Source organism: Culex quinquefasciatus, chromosome 2 (genome assembly GCF_015732765.1).
Source record: "Culex quinquefasciatus strain JHB chromosome 2, VPISU_Cqui_1.0_pri_paternal, whole genome shotgun sequence".
NCBI lineage: Eukaryota > Metazoa > Arthropoda > Insecta > Diptera > Culicidae > Culex > Culex quinquefasciatus.
Window position 1 is genome coordinate 124,829,781 of NC_051862.1, and position 16,308 is coordinate 124,846,088.

The window sequence follows — 16,308 nt, forward strand, 5'->3', positions numbered from 1 at the left end:
TTTTTCAATTTGTGATAATGTGTAGAAGGGCAAAATTTAAAATAAAAACAAGCGATTGTTAAGGTGTGCCTTTTGAAAGGCCAGTTTTACAAAGTTGTGTGAAGGGTCAACATCGTAAAACTGGACATTTTTTCTGTGAAAGCACAGGTACTATGTGGTTTATTGCACAAGACATTTTTTTGAAGGAAAATCAATTATCTTTCAAAATTTGTAAAATAAATGGAAATTCTTCTTTTAATGTGCCACGCTGAAAAAAACTTGAGATTATTTTTAAAATGAGTCAAAGAATCGGTCATATGCAGATGAAGCACATATTGAGCATTGGCAAGAATTGATTGTCACAAATTTTTGTTTTGAAATATTGACATTTGTGATATTTATTATTGCTATCGAGAAAAGAAAAGCATTGTACCAGTTTTTAAATGGTTTACATCTTGATTTTTTTACTGAAATCTTTAGTTGAGGATTTGGAAAAGTTTTTATCGGTAATCTATCTGTCATGATTAGGATTATGGATTTTTCACGCTCAAAAATTTCAATTTTCACAGGGACCATAATTATAAAACAAACAATTTTACGAAAACTTAACAGAAAGTGAAAATTTGTATTTCTACTTTGAACATGTTACGTTGAAAAGGCAAAAAAAAAACTTTGTACTAATAATTTTATATAATTCTTCGAAAAATCATCATTGAGCACTCAATAATTTATTGTGGAGCGAGAGAATACCTCCACAATAAATTATTGAGTCCTGTATTTAAGGTGTTATCTCATCAGATCCAGTCTTGTTCAACCAAAATAATTTAAATAAATTGAATCAACATTTTGTAAGACTTTAAGAGCACAATGAAAATATTTTTCAATGTTTTCATCTCCCCTTTCAAAGATTCAATTAAAAAATCAAGAAGCATAAATAAAATCCTTAACAAAATAAAATTCGTGAAGTTTTTAGCGGATTCGATAATTTTTAGAATAAAAAGTATTTGGAAAATTTGTAAATATTACCGAATTTTGTAAAACCGTGCGTTGTTTTTTAAAAAGTGCGCAAATTTTTAAATTATAACGAATACATTTTAAAACTTTTATTTTGTAATTTTCAATAAAAGATTGAACTTTTTAAACCACAGATTGTGTTCGTGCAAGACGGTATTTGTGTCCGTCCCCTGAATGTTTACTTCTGTACCCGTATCGAGAACAATAAACCATTATTCTGCCTCTTCGCGCGCTGACCACCGTCCGAGACGGTTGGCTCAGCAGTCTCAGCAAATCGATTGTTTTATTCAATTACGAAATATTCTACGCGCCTGGACAACAACAACAATAACACAACGTAGGGAATTCTGAGTCGGCCCCTTGGCCGAACAGATTGTAAAAAATATATAAAACATATTTTCCAGAACTCCTAATAATTGTCACACATTACCAACAATATTTTTTTCGGTCTCCCAAAAAAAAATTCTTTTATTGTTTACATTTCCTTATATAATTTTCTGAACATCTCGAAGCTAAACGAAAGCCGTAATCAAGTAAAAGATTATGGCATGGCTGGAGCAAATTATTATAAACCGAGATACCCCATCGGATATTTATAAGTAGAATGTTGTGTTTTATCAGCCTGAATCAGAACCTTAAAAAAATCTATCGGAAAAAATCACGCTTTTCAAACATTTTAGGTTCCGTGAGATTAGGTCAAAGTGATTTTTTATATATTTTACCATTTCTCAGATTATTCTCAATTAAACTAAATTCTGTTAAATAGGTTGTGTAGGGGATAACATGGCTGAAAAATCCTGTTCCTGTTAGGCTACACCCAAAGTTAAAGAACGAGGGGATAGTCCTCTCGCTTGTTCATTCGTTCATTGGAACAGTTCATTATATTGAGTGGCTTATATGGACAAATGACCGCCACTTAGTCACCAAACCATGGTTGCACATACGGCAAAGGCTCGGTTCAATATGCCGAAGGTCTTGGGTTCGAGTCTCGGTACCGGTACTTTTTTTTGATGGATGAACTTTTTTTTGAAGATGAACCCATGAGTAAAGTACTCTCAGTAATTTCGGGATTAATCCTCTCCGTCCACACACAGTACCATTTAACTACCGAATCGTGCTCTTTATCCTCTCGTATGCCGATGCCCAGTTCTGGGTGTAATGTTAGTAAACTATCCAAGAACAATTTCACGTTAATTTTTTTGGATGTTATTTAAATTCTTTTTGTGATTAAGAAATTATGAGAGGTGTATCGTTTTTTTGATTTTTTGCACAGATTTTTAACTGACCTGGCCTTATATGTGGATCGATTTTTTATTTGTTATGACATTTTTTCATAGAAAGTTTCTGCCTTCAAAACCCTTTCTAAAGTTTGTAAAACTTGTTTGTAAAAAATCACAACATTTGAAAGAATTTAAAAAAGAAAGCAAGAAATAGGTTCCAAAACAAGACCAAAAAGATGATCCCACCATTTCGGCACAAAACTGTTGAAAGGTTCCTTTTCCTTTGCCAAACAGTTTTTTTTTATTTCCTCAGACCTCTGCTACCAAGTCACGGTTGTAAGAACAGAAAAAAGCAAATTCCCTCAAAGTAAAGGAAAGTGCAAAACTTGAGCAATAAATTAATTTTGATTATGCTGATGAGCACCAATAAATTTATTATCCTTTTAATTGAGTTTCATTCATTTCGTGGTTTCTCACTCTCCATCGTCCCCTCATCACAAACTGAAAATACAGGGAAATTTCCCTTGTTCCACTCCTCCGAGATTTTTTTTATTTGCCAAACATAACGTTCCTTGTAAAAAGTAAGTATGTGAGAAAAACGAAAAGAAAAGAAGAACAGTGTTGAACTTCTTTGAAGAAAGTACGCGAGCTGGTTGCGTTGGCTTGGCGGTAATTTATAACCGAGGAAATCTAATGAATTATGAATGAATTGCGCTCGTTGAGCTCGTTCGCGTAAACGGAAAAGTGTTGTTGCGTGGTCCCCCTCCTTTGCCGAGGTTGATTTTCCGGGTGAAGAAGTCGCGGAGGTGAGGTTTCCCGGCCACGAATGGAGCGGAATGTGAATGGAATTATGTCGTCTAAAGTGAGTAAATGAGTGGTGGGTGGTTGGAAGGAAGTAATGTTGTCAAATTTGACAGGTGGTTTAGGCGGTTTGGGGGATTGGCTAGACTTTTGGGAATTACTGTCTATTTTGAACATGTATAAGAACGGATGTTGTTTTAATCGGTGAATTTTAAGTTTCAGTTTGAATTTTTTATTTTGAAAAAATATTTATTGTTTAATCATTGGTAAAAATCCAAATTTAAAGATGATATAAAAGGATTAAATGGTGCGATTTTATGCAAATCAGATGGTACATTTTTTTAAATCTTAAATCAATACCATTTTTTAAAGGTTTTACAATTGCGACAAATCATGTTTTAAGCAGGAACTGGAACATTGGGAGGATTCTCAAGTCTCAAGTCTCATAAGATGGTTAGGAAATGTTTTTATATTAAATATTGAACCAACTTTAAAAACAACACATGACCTGCCACAATCCCACAAGCCCCAAACAAAGACCCACGTCATCTTTAATGCTCGCAATCCTTCCAGTAAAAATCAAGTACGCTCCAAAAATCACCTCCACGAGAACGCATAACGCACAGATCAAATAAAACTCTTCGAGTTGATGCTGTAAGCCCCATTTTACGAGAATTCCTCCAGCTCCCCCTCCCAACTCTTCAACCTGCTCAGACATTTTTGAAGCAACCCTCTTTTACGATGCACAACCACCACCTTCACCACTTTGCATTCACGACCGCCAGAGGGGAGTGGAATAAAAATCGTTAAAATCACTTGAAATCGAGAGCAACATTGCGGCTGCTTGACTTTTTGAACTGCTTCGCCCAAAATTGTGCCAAAATCAAGACGCATTAGAAAAAAAGACAACTGAAAACCAAAAGACACAAAACCGCACCAAGGTCGAAATTTTATGAACAGCGGAATGGGAGTGCTACGAGCGCTGGCAAACAACATGTTCCAGTTATAAACATTTTAAAGCAATGATCTTAAAGTCGTTAACATTGGAGAAGAGTTGACTCTGGGAACAAAGAGTTGAAGTGCGACACAATTTTATGCTTGTTGAATTTGCTAAATTTCTGAAGAGATGAAAATCAAACGATGAAAAATAAATTTCTAATAATTTTATTACACAATTCAATGTGATCACATTTGGATAATCAATCTATTTTATATTTCGACGTCTATTTAGAACCCAAATTTGAAGTACCAAAAGCGTAAGCACAACCCTCCACGACAAGCGCCAAACGCAAACTGACAGCATTTCCTTTGCAACGCGAGCTTTGGGTTTTCCATATTTCCTCCGACGAGAAGAAAAGTGCATTCACACGAGCTCGTAGTGGTAGCACGTGATAGGAGAATCGTCAATGTGAGAGTGAGAGAGAAAAGATGGGAGAGCGTGAGATTTTGTTTTGTTTTTGCAAAAGTGTGTTCGTAACTGGTTTAAATAGGTGATTGTTTGAGTAGAGAAAAAACAATATTCCAGTAAACAGTTGAACGATAAAAAAGTATAGATAAAGAATTACACTTTTGGTAAAATAATTATATTTTAAACTTGAGTTGTTTTTATTTATAAATATTTGTCCAACCATCGCTAATTTTGAACATTTTATTGAAATTATAAATTTATTCATTTATGGAGCAAACTTTATATATAACTCGCCAATTCTTCAATATTTTCATGTAATCTATTCTAAATGTAATCTAAGTGAGGTCTTATGAATTTGTTGATACTCTTTCCATCAATATATCGAAACAAATTAACAAAATATTCAAATGACTGAATGAATCATGCATTTTTGCACAGATTACTAAATTATAAAAAATGTTTATTTTTTAAATAAAAATGGTACATCGTGGAATTTGCAGACTTATTTTTTTTATTTCTCAAATCAATTTTGTTTTCACAATAATAAAATAATTGTCCAAAAACATTTTTTTTGTTATTTATGTTTTAGGTGACAGACTGACAGACAACGGCAATTTTGGAGCCACAGAAATGAGATCTAGGGATCCCCCGAGCAAAAATTTACAATAAAAAAAATCACGAATAGAAACAGTGTTTATTTTAAGTGTAAAACTGCCTTACCCAAAGCGTTCTTAGTCTCAGATGGTAGTCCCTGATGTCCCCTACAAGGTCGAATCGAGTTGATATCTGGATGGAACACTTTTTGCCTTTCTTACTAAAGAAAGGTATAGGTTTTACTTTAAGCCAGGACGTCATTTCCATCTTCGTAAATATGTCGATTCAGCATGAATTTTAATCGGAAAAATCGTCAAAATATCACACTGCATCGATTTTCGACGCTCTATCGATTCATCTTGACAGAACTCGTCTATCTCCAACCCTCGAATTTTGAGAAAATAAATTCCGTGGAGGTCGAGTGATGTTCGTATGTGGTAAAATTTTGCAAAATTTTGTGTCGCGCCGTTCTCAGCTCCCATATATCCGATTTCGATTCTTCTAAATTCAGATGAAAGCTAGTGTGCTGAACCTGGGCGAGTTGCCGCGCAAATTTCGAAATATCCATCTGTTTTCGGATGCGGCCAGACTTTTCAACAAAATACACAGTTTTCAAATGAAAATATGGTCATTTTTTTCATTTTCATATCTTTTATTTATCTCAAAAATTGCATTTTTCGAGCCCTACAACCTCCCAAATTTTCATCCAGATTCATAATATGGTTCTGGAGTTAGAGCCGTTTGATTGACCTACCATAAGAAAAAAAAATCCCTAAAAAAAGGTAAAAGCCCACCTGGTGACATTCGCCAACATTTTTCATGTCTGATTTTATTCAAAATTTCTTGCTACATTCATAGTACAGACCATGAGTGAGCATCTGAAACAAATTCGACATCGATCGGCAATCCCGATCAACTTTTAGAACGATTTACTTTTTGCCTTTCTTACTAAAGAAAGGTATAGGTTTTACGTTAAGCCAGGACGTCATTTCCATCTTCGTAAATATGTCGATTCAGCATGAATTTTAATCGGAAAAATCGTCAAAAAATCACACTGCATCGATTTTCGACGCTTCGTCGTTGTCAAGTTGAGCTTCGAATACTGGCGCGAGAATGCTGGCGCATATATTTGCTGGCTCGACTTATACTCGTTTGTAGTAGCTTGTCTACCGATGTTTCCTACAACATGTAAGATATCGTAGCTTTTCGGTTTCTTTTGCCCTGTTTGTTTTTGCATAACTGTCCAATGTTTATTTAAAAACTTTTGTGACATAGGACATTCATCCGGCTACAATCTATTTGTTTTCCGTGGGCTCCGAAAATCGCCTAAAAGTAGACTCATTTTTTTCGTGATTTAGTAAGTTTATTTAACAGGGTTCATTGGATTCCAATAGGAGCTTTTTAAGCTTTTCATCGTTTATATCGTTTTCAAAGTTTTCAATGCTGGCGACGCCAATGGCTTTCTACCTAAGGTACTCGTGATTGAGTGTGTAGTGGTGCGGTTGTAAAAATAGCTATCTCTGACTCTGTCACATTCGTAGAAGCTGAATGGCTATCTTCCCTGCACCGTGCGGCACACGCGGTTCACTTATACCTCGGTTTTTCTTTGCACCTACCGCGGTGTGCGTTGTCACTGGCGCATGTGAAGCTTGCTATGCTCGCGTTTGTCATAAACGCTTGTTTGATTAAGAATATGTACGATTAAAAATATTCTTTTGGTGAAAATGGCGCTTTTTGTTTCTTTTGGAAATCATATCATTTATAATACTTTGCTTTCATCATAAGACTTTCTTCTTCTTCTAAACAAAGTCAATGTTATGAATTGAAAGAAGTTCTACCATCGTTATATTCTTTAGTAAGAAAGGCTCTATCTCACCCCAGGTGGGATTAAATCGGGTTTTTATTTGAGTTTGAAAATTGTGTTACTGAAATGCCAATAACTTTCTTTAGATCTAACAAATTGGGATGCTTCACACCCCATTTTGTTACATTTTGGAAGCCCTTTCAGAATTTAATTAAATTTTGGCTTTGTTACAGCCTGTTTTAAGATTTTTGACGTTTTCGAGCCACAACATGTTGTGTCCCGATTTGCCCAACTAGGTCAGCGGGACCTAGAGTGCTCATATTTGGATAAGATGTCAGTTATATATGTCCAAACAACTCCTGAAAATTTCAGGCAGATTGGTGAGGTCGATATGAGATTGGCATGCTTTGCTCGTGGACTCGCTCTTGAAATTCCAAAAATCCGGATCTTCCGGTGGCCTGTACTCCGGCTGCTGGTCTGTGCAGTACGATTTTTCATCGGATTATAGTTTTGGTACCGAAAAGGAACCTTTGATGCATAAAAAATAATGTTCTGCGCGGAAACACGTTTGGTACTTTTTTGGGCCTTTTTTCAACTTGGCGTTTGATTGGGAAGTAAATGTTGGTCCCAGCCTATCCTAGAGGTTAGGTCAGACCAAGTGTAGTAGCCTGCTTCTTGGAAAAAGTTTCAACCTGCTTCGGTAGTGTCGTTGAACGGCAGTTGGACTCACATTCCAAAGGTCGTCGATTTCGGACGAACGAACAATTAGATTTTTTGATCACTTTTATGAATGGTTTGTCAGTTTTGCTTATCAACTAAACTGACTCGTGAAACTAGCATTATCATGGTGATACCCTTTGATTGGTTTGAAATTGGAAACACGCTTGTAAACACTTTTATCTGGAACCATACCTACTTACAAGATCTTATCATCTCCCATAAAAAAAAAAATCAAGTATAAATGAGCAGCCCAGCTCTAGATTACATTTATTCACAAGTCATACAGCGCAGTGTTCAAACATGAACTCAACGTACGATCGAGAAACCAAAGTATGGAGTGGTCCACATCAACCTCCGATCCTGAACCCGGAAGCAAGCTTCGGCCAGACGTTGTTCGCCATGATGGGCCTCAACCCGGACAGGGTGATCCAGATCGACGTTGACACGGGAAGGTCGATGACCTGCGGTGAAATGCGACTGCGGGCAATCCGTGCCGCGCAGAATCTGACGGCGTTGGGACTTGGCCAAGGTGACATGGTCTCGATGGCTTGTGCCAACAGTGAGAATCTGGTGCCGATGGTTCTGGGACTGCTCATCAACGGGATGCCGTTTAATCCGTTGGCTCCGGGGTACGGGTTGGATGATATGGCTCACATGATGGAGATTACCCAGCCCAAGTTGGTGTTTTGTGATGCGGACAACTACGAGTTGACCATGAAGGCGGTTGAGTTATCGGTGAAGATCAAACCAATGATTTGTGTGTTTGAGAGTGATATGGAAAACGTAAACAAGGCTGAAGATCTGCTCAAGGAAACGGGGCGTGAACTGATGTTTTTGTAAGTAATCACTCGTTTTGGCAAGGTATTAATCTTCTCATTGAAAGATGCCGGCGACAAAATTGGGCGAAAAGTTCACCGCCCGGAGATCGCGAGTTGGCGCGAGCGAATGAACACCACGAAAAAAGATTCGGGGGTGCATTGGGGTTAAGTGATCATTTCGTCATTCGGTTTAATGAAAAAATAATTATTTTTTCGTAAATATCGCTACTTTGATGCGATGTAATTCATTTTTACAGTAAATTAGGCATTGTTACATCAAATTTGACCTTTCAAACGCACTAGAATGGCCAAATTTTAAAACATCAATGTTTGCCAATTTGACCGTTTTACCCCCAATTCCCCTTGTAGACCAAAGAAAAGTTCATCCGCGGTCTGTCAGCAGCGCGCTGTTTTGTTTGCTGGATCAACATTTGGAAATGTCGAACGTTGAAGGAAATCGCTCAAAAAATGGAAATTAATCGATTTCAAATGTTATGGCCGCAAATGAAAGGTAAGGGTGGCTAATTTTTGATTCCGATCTGTAAAACTAGTTCTGGCGAGGGTTCTGGGCACTGCGGCAATCGATTTTACCGGCGGGTTGCTTCCGGTTGCATTTGATTTGAGGAGAAGGTTTTTCAATCCACCTGGGGCTTATTCGGGGGCAACAGTTTCGGTCATCCGGAACTTCCGGTAAGTTTCATATTTGCAGTGTTTAGCATGAAAAACAAACTTAGACCAATCTTTCAAATGTGCGCTCTTTTTGAGGAGGGGGCGCAAACCGAAGAAGAGCGCAACTCGGGGGAGCGTTATTTCGGGGTTTGAGCGCAAACCGAAGGAGCGTTATTGCAGGGTTTTGGCGGAAAATGAGATTTTCTTTTTTAATTTTATTTACAATTAAACGAAACATTTATATAAGGGGTCATCCACAAAACACTGATAATGGGCCATCCTCAAATCTGGGTATCTAAGAACTCCCGGATGTCATGGCCTAGAAAGCTACCTGATCAACGGAGGTCTCGACGGAGATCTTTATGGGTGAATTAACCATCGGTATACACTCAAACCCCGATGGTTGGTCACTTTTTCGTTGGACACTTTTTTAGTTTGTACCCCGTTGGTTGGTCAAAGTCAAACTAAAAAGTGACGAACTGTCACTTTTTACACGGTGCTCACGCACACTATCAAAACACACGTTTGGTAGTGTGCGTGAACTCCGTGTAAAAGGGGTGTCAAACTAAAAAGTGACCCCGTTCGTCTGACAACAGTTTGTGTCAAACCATCGGGGTTTGAGTGTAGCTTCAGTGAACAACGATGGAGACACTGGGGTACGTTGGATTGTTATAAGTCTTCTAAGAACCATGTTGGATTATTATGGGTCCTCCAGGAACTCCCGGGAGTTATGACCTGATGATCCAAGGCTGTATATCATAGGTACTCACGATCTTGCTTTGCATTAGTGTGAGTACATGACTCCGTGCCACTAAAACCAAAACAATAACAAACGAACAATGGACCGTGCCAGGAAAAGCAAAACATAAACAATGTCAGTGGCAGTGGAGTGAGAGAGTCAGAGATAACGATTTTGACAACCGCACTACTACACACTCGCGAGTACCTTAGGTAGAAAGCCATGCTGATGATCTACCTAATCAAAGGGGGTCTATATGCACCCAAAGTTAAAGAACTCCCGAAAATAAACGTGAGGAAAGTACTATTTTGCGTGAGTAAAGACCTCTCGCGAGTTCATTCGTTCATTGACGAGTTCATCCAATTGAGTGGCTTATATGGACAAATGACCACCACTTAGTCACCGAACCATGGTGGCCTATACGGCAAAGGCACGGTTCAATAAGCCGAAGGTCTTGGGTTCGAATCTCGGTACCGGTACTTTTTTTTGATAGATGAACTTTTTTGGAAAATGAACCCATGAGTAAAGTACTCACGGCAATTTCGGGATTTATCCTCTCCGTCCGCATACAGTAGCATTTTACTACCGAATCGTGCTCTTTATCCTCTCGTATGCCGATGCCCAGTTCTGGGTGTGGGTGTATTAACCATTGTAACTATAATCTTTTTTAGACTAAAAAAAGTTTTTAATTCAATCCTGGTCATAACTTAAAACTTTGCCAATGGTTGGTATTCAGAAAATCTTATCTCAAGATCGTCGCTTGTGTGCTATCTTGTGACACGTCTGCTGTAAAAAGATAGGACGTGTCACAAGATAGCACACAAGCGACGAGATACAGATGTGCGAAAACATTCACAGCACTTGTGTATAGACAGACACCATTTTGTATGAAGAATAAGAGGCAATAGTGCACAATAACTATTTTGGTCATAAAAAAACATCAGTGGACAAGGTTTCATACAAATCTGAAAATGCAATCAAAAGTCGATTTGCAATAACGAAAGGAATTAAATACTTTGTTGAATCCAAATTAGCGCCTCATTTTTCTGTTTGTTTGTTGTTGTGCAGGTTTGGTTTCAAATATTTCGTTTGATATGTTTCACACTAGCGTGCCCAGCTCTTTGAGGAAGGTGGGGCAATAATATGGAAGTTTTGAAAAATACGTCATTTGTGGACACCCCCTGACCAAATGTAGAACAAATTTCTGAGGATGGTGGAGCAGTTGCCCCATGTTGCCCCACCCTGTGCACGCTAGTGTTGTTTCAATTGGGCCCAAAGGTGAAGCTTACATTTGTGATATTATTGTTCACAACGATAAAGCTTATTTTTCTGAGTACAATGACACTTTGTACGACCGAGAAGGATTTAAAATCGATTTTAAATCAATTTAAAAAAAATCACAGCTCGTTCTAAGTGGACCTTAGTTGATTCATCAAAAAAATGTTGTCCTGTCCTATTTTTTGCATTTAAATGAAAAAAAAATGATCAAAAATTGGTTTTAATCTTTTTTTTACCGTTGAACATAACAATTGACTCGGGGTATTAGGACCCTATTGTCTATATGGGTGAATTGATCATCGGTGTGGCTTCAGGTAGCTTCAGTGAACAACGATAGATACTCTGGGGTACGTTGTTATCGATCATCCAAGAATTCTAGAAAGTGATGACCTGATGATCTACCTGATCAACGCGAAACTATATGGGTATATCAACCATCGGTATCGCTTCAAGAAGCTTCAGTGGACCATGATAGACACTTTGCACCATGCTTGATTGTTATGGGTTTCCCAGGAACTCTCGGAAGTCAGGTAAATCATCAGGTCATAACTCCCGGGAGTTCCTGGAGGACCCATAATAATCCAACATGGCGAAGGGTATCCATCGTGGTTCACTAAAGCTATCTGAAGCTATACCGATGGTTAATTCACCCATATAGACCTCCGTTGATCAGGTAGCTATCTAGGCCATGACATCCGGGAGTTCTTGGACACCCAGATTTGAGGATGGCCCATTATCAGTGTTTTGTGGATGACCCCTTATATAAATATTTCGTTTAATTGTAAATAAAATTAAAAAAGAAAATCCCATTTTACGCCAAAACCCCGCAATAACGCTCCTTCGATTTGCGCTCAAACCCCGAAATAACGCTCCCCCGAGTTGCGCTCTTCTTCGGATGCGCCCCCTCCTCAAAAAGAGCGCACACTTGAAAGATTGGTCTAAGTTTGTTTTTCATGCTAAACACTGCAAATATGAAACTTACCGGAAGTTCCGGATTACCGAAACTGTTGCCCCCCGAATAAGCCCCTGGTGGATTGAAAAACCTTCTCCTCAAATCAAATGCAACCGGAAGCAACCCGCCGGTAAAATCGATTGCCGCAGTGCCCAGAACCCTCGCCAGAACTAGTTTTACAGATCGGAATCAAAAATTAGCCACCCTTACCTTTCATTTGCGGCCATAACATTTGAAATCGATTAATTTCCATTTTTTGAGCGATTTCCTTCAACGTTCGACATTTCCAAATGTTGATCCAGCAAACAAAACAGCGCGCTGCTGACAGACCGCGGATGAACTTTTCTTTTGTTCTACAAGGGGAATTGGGGGTAAAACGGTCAAATTGGCAAACATTGATGTTTTAAAATTTGGCCATTCTAGTGCGTTTGAAAGGTCAAATTTGATGTAACAATGCCTAATTTACTGTAAAAATGAATTACATCGCATCAAAGTAGCGATATTTACGAAAAAATAATTATTTTTTCATTAAACCGAATGACGAAATGATCATTTAACCCCAATGTACCCCCGAATCTTTTTTCGCGGTGTTCATTCGCTCGCGCCAACTCGCGATCTCCGGGCGGTGAACTTTTCGCCCAATTTTGTCGCCGGCACTTTTCAATGAGAAGATTAATATTTGTGAGAATAACAGTTTGTAAACTTTCAGACCACCTTATCTCGGAGACTCACGGAAACAGCTTGGAGTTGTGATTTGCTCATCAGGGACAACAGGCTTTCCCAAAGGAGTGTGCCTTAACCATGCTCAACTTATTGCAATTACTGCAACTTTGTTAGCGATCAAGTTTGAGTACATGTTGAACTTTAGTCCCATATACTGGTCATCTGGATTATTTACCATGCTAACGAGTCTACTTGTCTGTAGTACGAGGTTAGTCACAAGAAGTCCATTTGATGCAGATTTGTGCTTTGACCTGTTGGAAAAGTACCCGGTGGACTTTATATACACGCCACCTTCATACGCAAACATGCTGATTGTGCACCCTCGACTAAAGAGCGTAAATTGGACACACATAAAGGCGTGGGTCTTTGGAGGTAGTTTCTTGTCTCCTAAGGTTCGAGACGCCATTGCTGCTAAATTACCGAATGGAGTGACGATGAACTATTACGGAAATTCGGAAATTGGAGGATTTGCAGGCGACATCATGAAGCAGAAACCGCAATCAGTGGGAATATTGCAGACTAATATTAAAGCAAAAGTCGTTGATGATGATGGTGAAGTACTTAACAATGGTGAACAGGGCGAGCTGCTGGTGAAGTTCTGCGAAGACTTCTCCGGATATTACAATAACTCGAAAGCTAGTGCCGAAAGCGTAGACGCTGATGGTTGGTTCCGGACGGGAGATATTGCATACTTTGACGAGGAGGGATTCCTATTCTTGGTTGATCGTAAGAAGGATCTGCTTAAATATCGTAACTATCAGATTGCTCCAGCAGATTTGGAGGACCTTATCGGTAAGATCGATGGGGTCGCTCAGGTGTGTGTGGTTGGGCTGCCAGATGAAGATGAATCGTCCGATAAGGTTACAGCGGCTGTAGTTAAGGCCGACGGAAGTAACCTCACTGAGGAAAAATTGTTGGAATTTGTACACGGAACAGTGGCGGACTATAAAAAGCTGAGGGGAGGTGTTTACTTCGTGTCGGAAATTCCACTTACTTCAACTGGCAAACCACTGAGGAGGAAGCTGAGAAACGAATTAATAGAGCGATTGAAAATGTAATCACCAGTTGATTCGATATCGCAAGCACCAAATAAATTTTACACAAATATTAGTTTTAAAACGGTGGTTTTATTTGTTGCATTAAATTTTCTCTAATCTTTCTTCGCAGTGGTTTTCCAGCTGAAGAAAGAGGGATTTCCGGCACGAAGTGAACACCTCCCCTCAACTTTTTGTAGTCCGCCACTATACCATGCACGATTTCTAATACTTTTTCCTTAGTAAGGGTACTTTCACTAGTCTTAACAATTGCGGCCGTTGTCAAATCAGACACTCCATCTTCATCCAGTAATCCAACCACTGCAACGTCTTTAACTCCATCAATCTTTCCGATTAGTGCCTCCATTTCTGCCGGAGCAATCTGATAGTTTTGATACGTTAGTAAATCTTTTTTGCGGTCCACCAAAAACAGGAATCCTTCTTCGTCGAAATATGCAATATCTCCCGTTCTGAACCAGCCTTCAGCGTCAACGCATTCAACGCTGGCTTCTCGGTTGTTGTAATAACCGGAGAAGACTTCACTGAATTTTACCAACACCTCACCTTGCTCTCCATTACAAAGATCATTACCATTGTCGTCAACGATTTTAGCTTTGACATTCGCCATCAATGCCCCAACTGACAATGGTTTCTGCCTCGTAATGTCTGTGGCAAATCCTCCAATTTCAGTGTTGCCATATCCATTCATGGTTCTTCCATTCGGTAGAAGAGCAGCGATGGAGTCTCGAATCTTTGCTGGTAGGAAGCTTCCACTAAAGGCCCACAGTTTGATGCTTGAGAAATTGACAGTCTTCAGTCGAGGATGAATCAACAGTATATTTGCGTACGACGGTGGTGTGAAAATGTAGTCCACTGGAAACTTCTCCAGCAAATCAAAGCACAAATCGGCACTGAAAGGACTTCTTGTGATTAGCCTTGTGGTGCAATTCAGTAGCGACATGATCATAGTGTAAAATCCTGACACCCAAAACAAGTAACTGAAGTTCAGGTAATAATTGAACTTGACTGTTGCAAACATTCCTCCGGCGATTGAGATAAGTTGAGCGTGGGAGACGCACACTCCTTTAGGGAAGCCTGTTGTTCCAGACGAACATATCACTACTCCAAGTTGCTTCCGCGAGTCTCCGAGATAAGGCGGACTGAAATTTTATAATCGTTATCTTCTTTAAACAAACTTGAAAGAGCATACAACTTACGTGAACATCTGTTCGCGACCCGTTTCCTTCAGCAGTTCTTCAGCCTTGTTAACATTCTTCGATTCACACTCGAACACGTACACCAACGGTTTGTTTTTCACCACCAAATCAACCGCCCTCATTGTCAACTCGTAGTTACTCACATCACAAAACACCATCTTGGGCTGAGTTATCTTCATCATGTGAGCTAAATCATCCAGCCCAAACTCCGGAGACAACGAGTTGAAGGGCATCCCGTTGATGAGCAGTCCCAGAACCATCGGCACCAGATTCTCACTGTTGGCACAAGCCATCGAGACCATGTCACCTTGGACAAGTCCTAACGCCGTCAGATTCTGCGCTGCACGGATCGCCCGCAGCCGCATCTCACCGCAGGTCATCGACCTTCCCGTGTCAACGTCGATCTGGATCACCCTGTCCGGGTTGAGGCCCATCATGGCGAACAGCGTCTGGCCGAAGCTTGCTTCCGGGTTCAGGATCGGTGGTTGATGTGGACCACTCCATACTTTGGTTTCGCGGTCGTACGTTGAGCCCATATTTGAACTAGGTGAAACACTATTTATGAATGAATGGAAACAACAAGTTGATAACGCATTTATATTATGGCCAAAGATAAGTGGATCGTCTTTAGTGTTTTTAAAGCTTTTGAGTACTTTTGAAGTGTGTCAACGTGATGATTCTTAGTTTTTATTTGAACTGTAGATGCTAGGAGCTTGTTAAACTAAAAGTGTTTGGTTTGTAGTAATGATACTGCAAAGTACTAAACCAAAGTCCAAACTTTATGAGGAAACGGATACAATTTTAAGCTACTTCATAGTGACAAACTGTTGCTTTTGGTTTTGTGATATTTTTGAAAACCTATTTGTTTACGTTCTCCATATCACTCTCAAACACATAAATCATCGGTTTGATCTTCACCGATAACTCAACTACCTTCATGGTCAAGTCGTAGTTGTTTGCATCACACAAGACCAACTTGGGCTGGGTAATCACCATCATGTGAGCCACATCATCCAACTCAAACTCCGGAGACAACGAATTGAACTACCAGATTCTCACTGTTCGCCTTGGCATAAGCCATCGAGACCATGTCAGCTTGGCCAAGTCAAAACGCCATCAGATTCTGCGCGACACGGATTGCTCTCAAGCGCATCGAACCGCAGGTCATCGAAATCGAGCGTCTGGCCGAAGCTGGATTCCGGATGCAAGATCGGGCGTTGTTGTCGGGCACTCCATACTTTGGTTTCTCGATCGTACGTTGAGCCTATGTTTGAACTCTGTGAAGTACTGAATGAATGGAAGCAGCAGCTTGATTGCCGAATCATACATGCGTGTGAT

The 16,308-nt window shown here is 39.5% G+C and overlaps 2 protein-coding genes across 2 annotated transcripts; one reads left to right on the forward strand and one right to left on the reverse strand.

Annotated features, from left to right (window-relative positions):
* The first annotated feature begins 7,829 nt into the window (after window positions 1-7,829).
* Window positions 7,830-13,832, forward strand: LOC6045662 (4-coumarate--CoA ligase 1). Its single transcript, XM_038257512.1, has 2 exons — window positions 7,830-8,376; window positions 12,706-13,832. Exons 1-2 carry the CDS (start codon window positions 7,841-7,843, stop codon window positions 13,775-13,777), a joined length of 1,608 nt encoding a protein of 535 aa, XP_038113440.1. The 5' UTR covers window positions 7,830-7,840; the 3' UTR covers window positions 13,778-13,832.
* LOC6045661 (4-coumarate--CoA ligase 1) lies at window positions 13,816-15,518 on the reverse strand. The gene is made up of 2 exons (XM_001862947.2): window positions 14,971-15,518; window positions 13,816-14,913 (listed from the first exon to the last, which is right to left on the reverse strand). Exons 1-2 carry the CDS (start codon window positions 15,504-15,506, stop codon window positions 13,833-13,835), a joined length of 1,617 nt encoding a protein of 538 aa, XP_001862982.2. The 5' UTR covers window positions 15,507-15,518; the 3' UTR covers window positions 13,816-13,832.
* Between the last annotated feature and the right edge of the window lie 790 nt (window positions 15,519-16,308).

Excerpts from the sequence above, each read along its gene's own strand:
- LOC6045662 (XM_038257512.1), top strand. The coding sequence starts at position 7,841 with ATGAACTCAACGTACGATCGAGAAACCAAAGTATGGAGTGGTCCACAT. Across the intron at positions 8,377-12,705 it reads GGGCGTGAACTGATGTTTTT|ACCACCTTATCTCGGAGACT; the intron begins GTAAGTAATCAC and ends GTAAACTTTCAG.
- LOC6045661 (XM_001862947.2), bottom strand. The coding sequence starts at position 15,506 with ATGGGCTCAACGTACGACCGCGAAACCAAAGTATGGAGTGGTCCACAT. Across the intron at positions 14,914-14,970 it reads GGTCGCGAACAGATGTTCAC|TCCGCCTTATCTCGGAGACT; the intron begins GTAAGTTGTATG and ends ATAAAATTTCAG.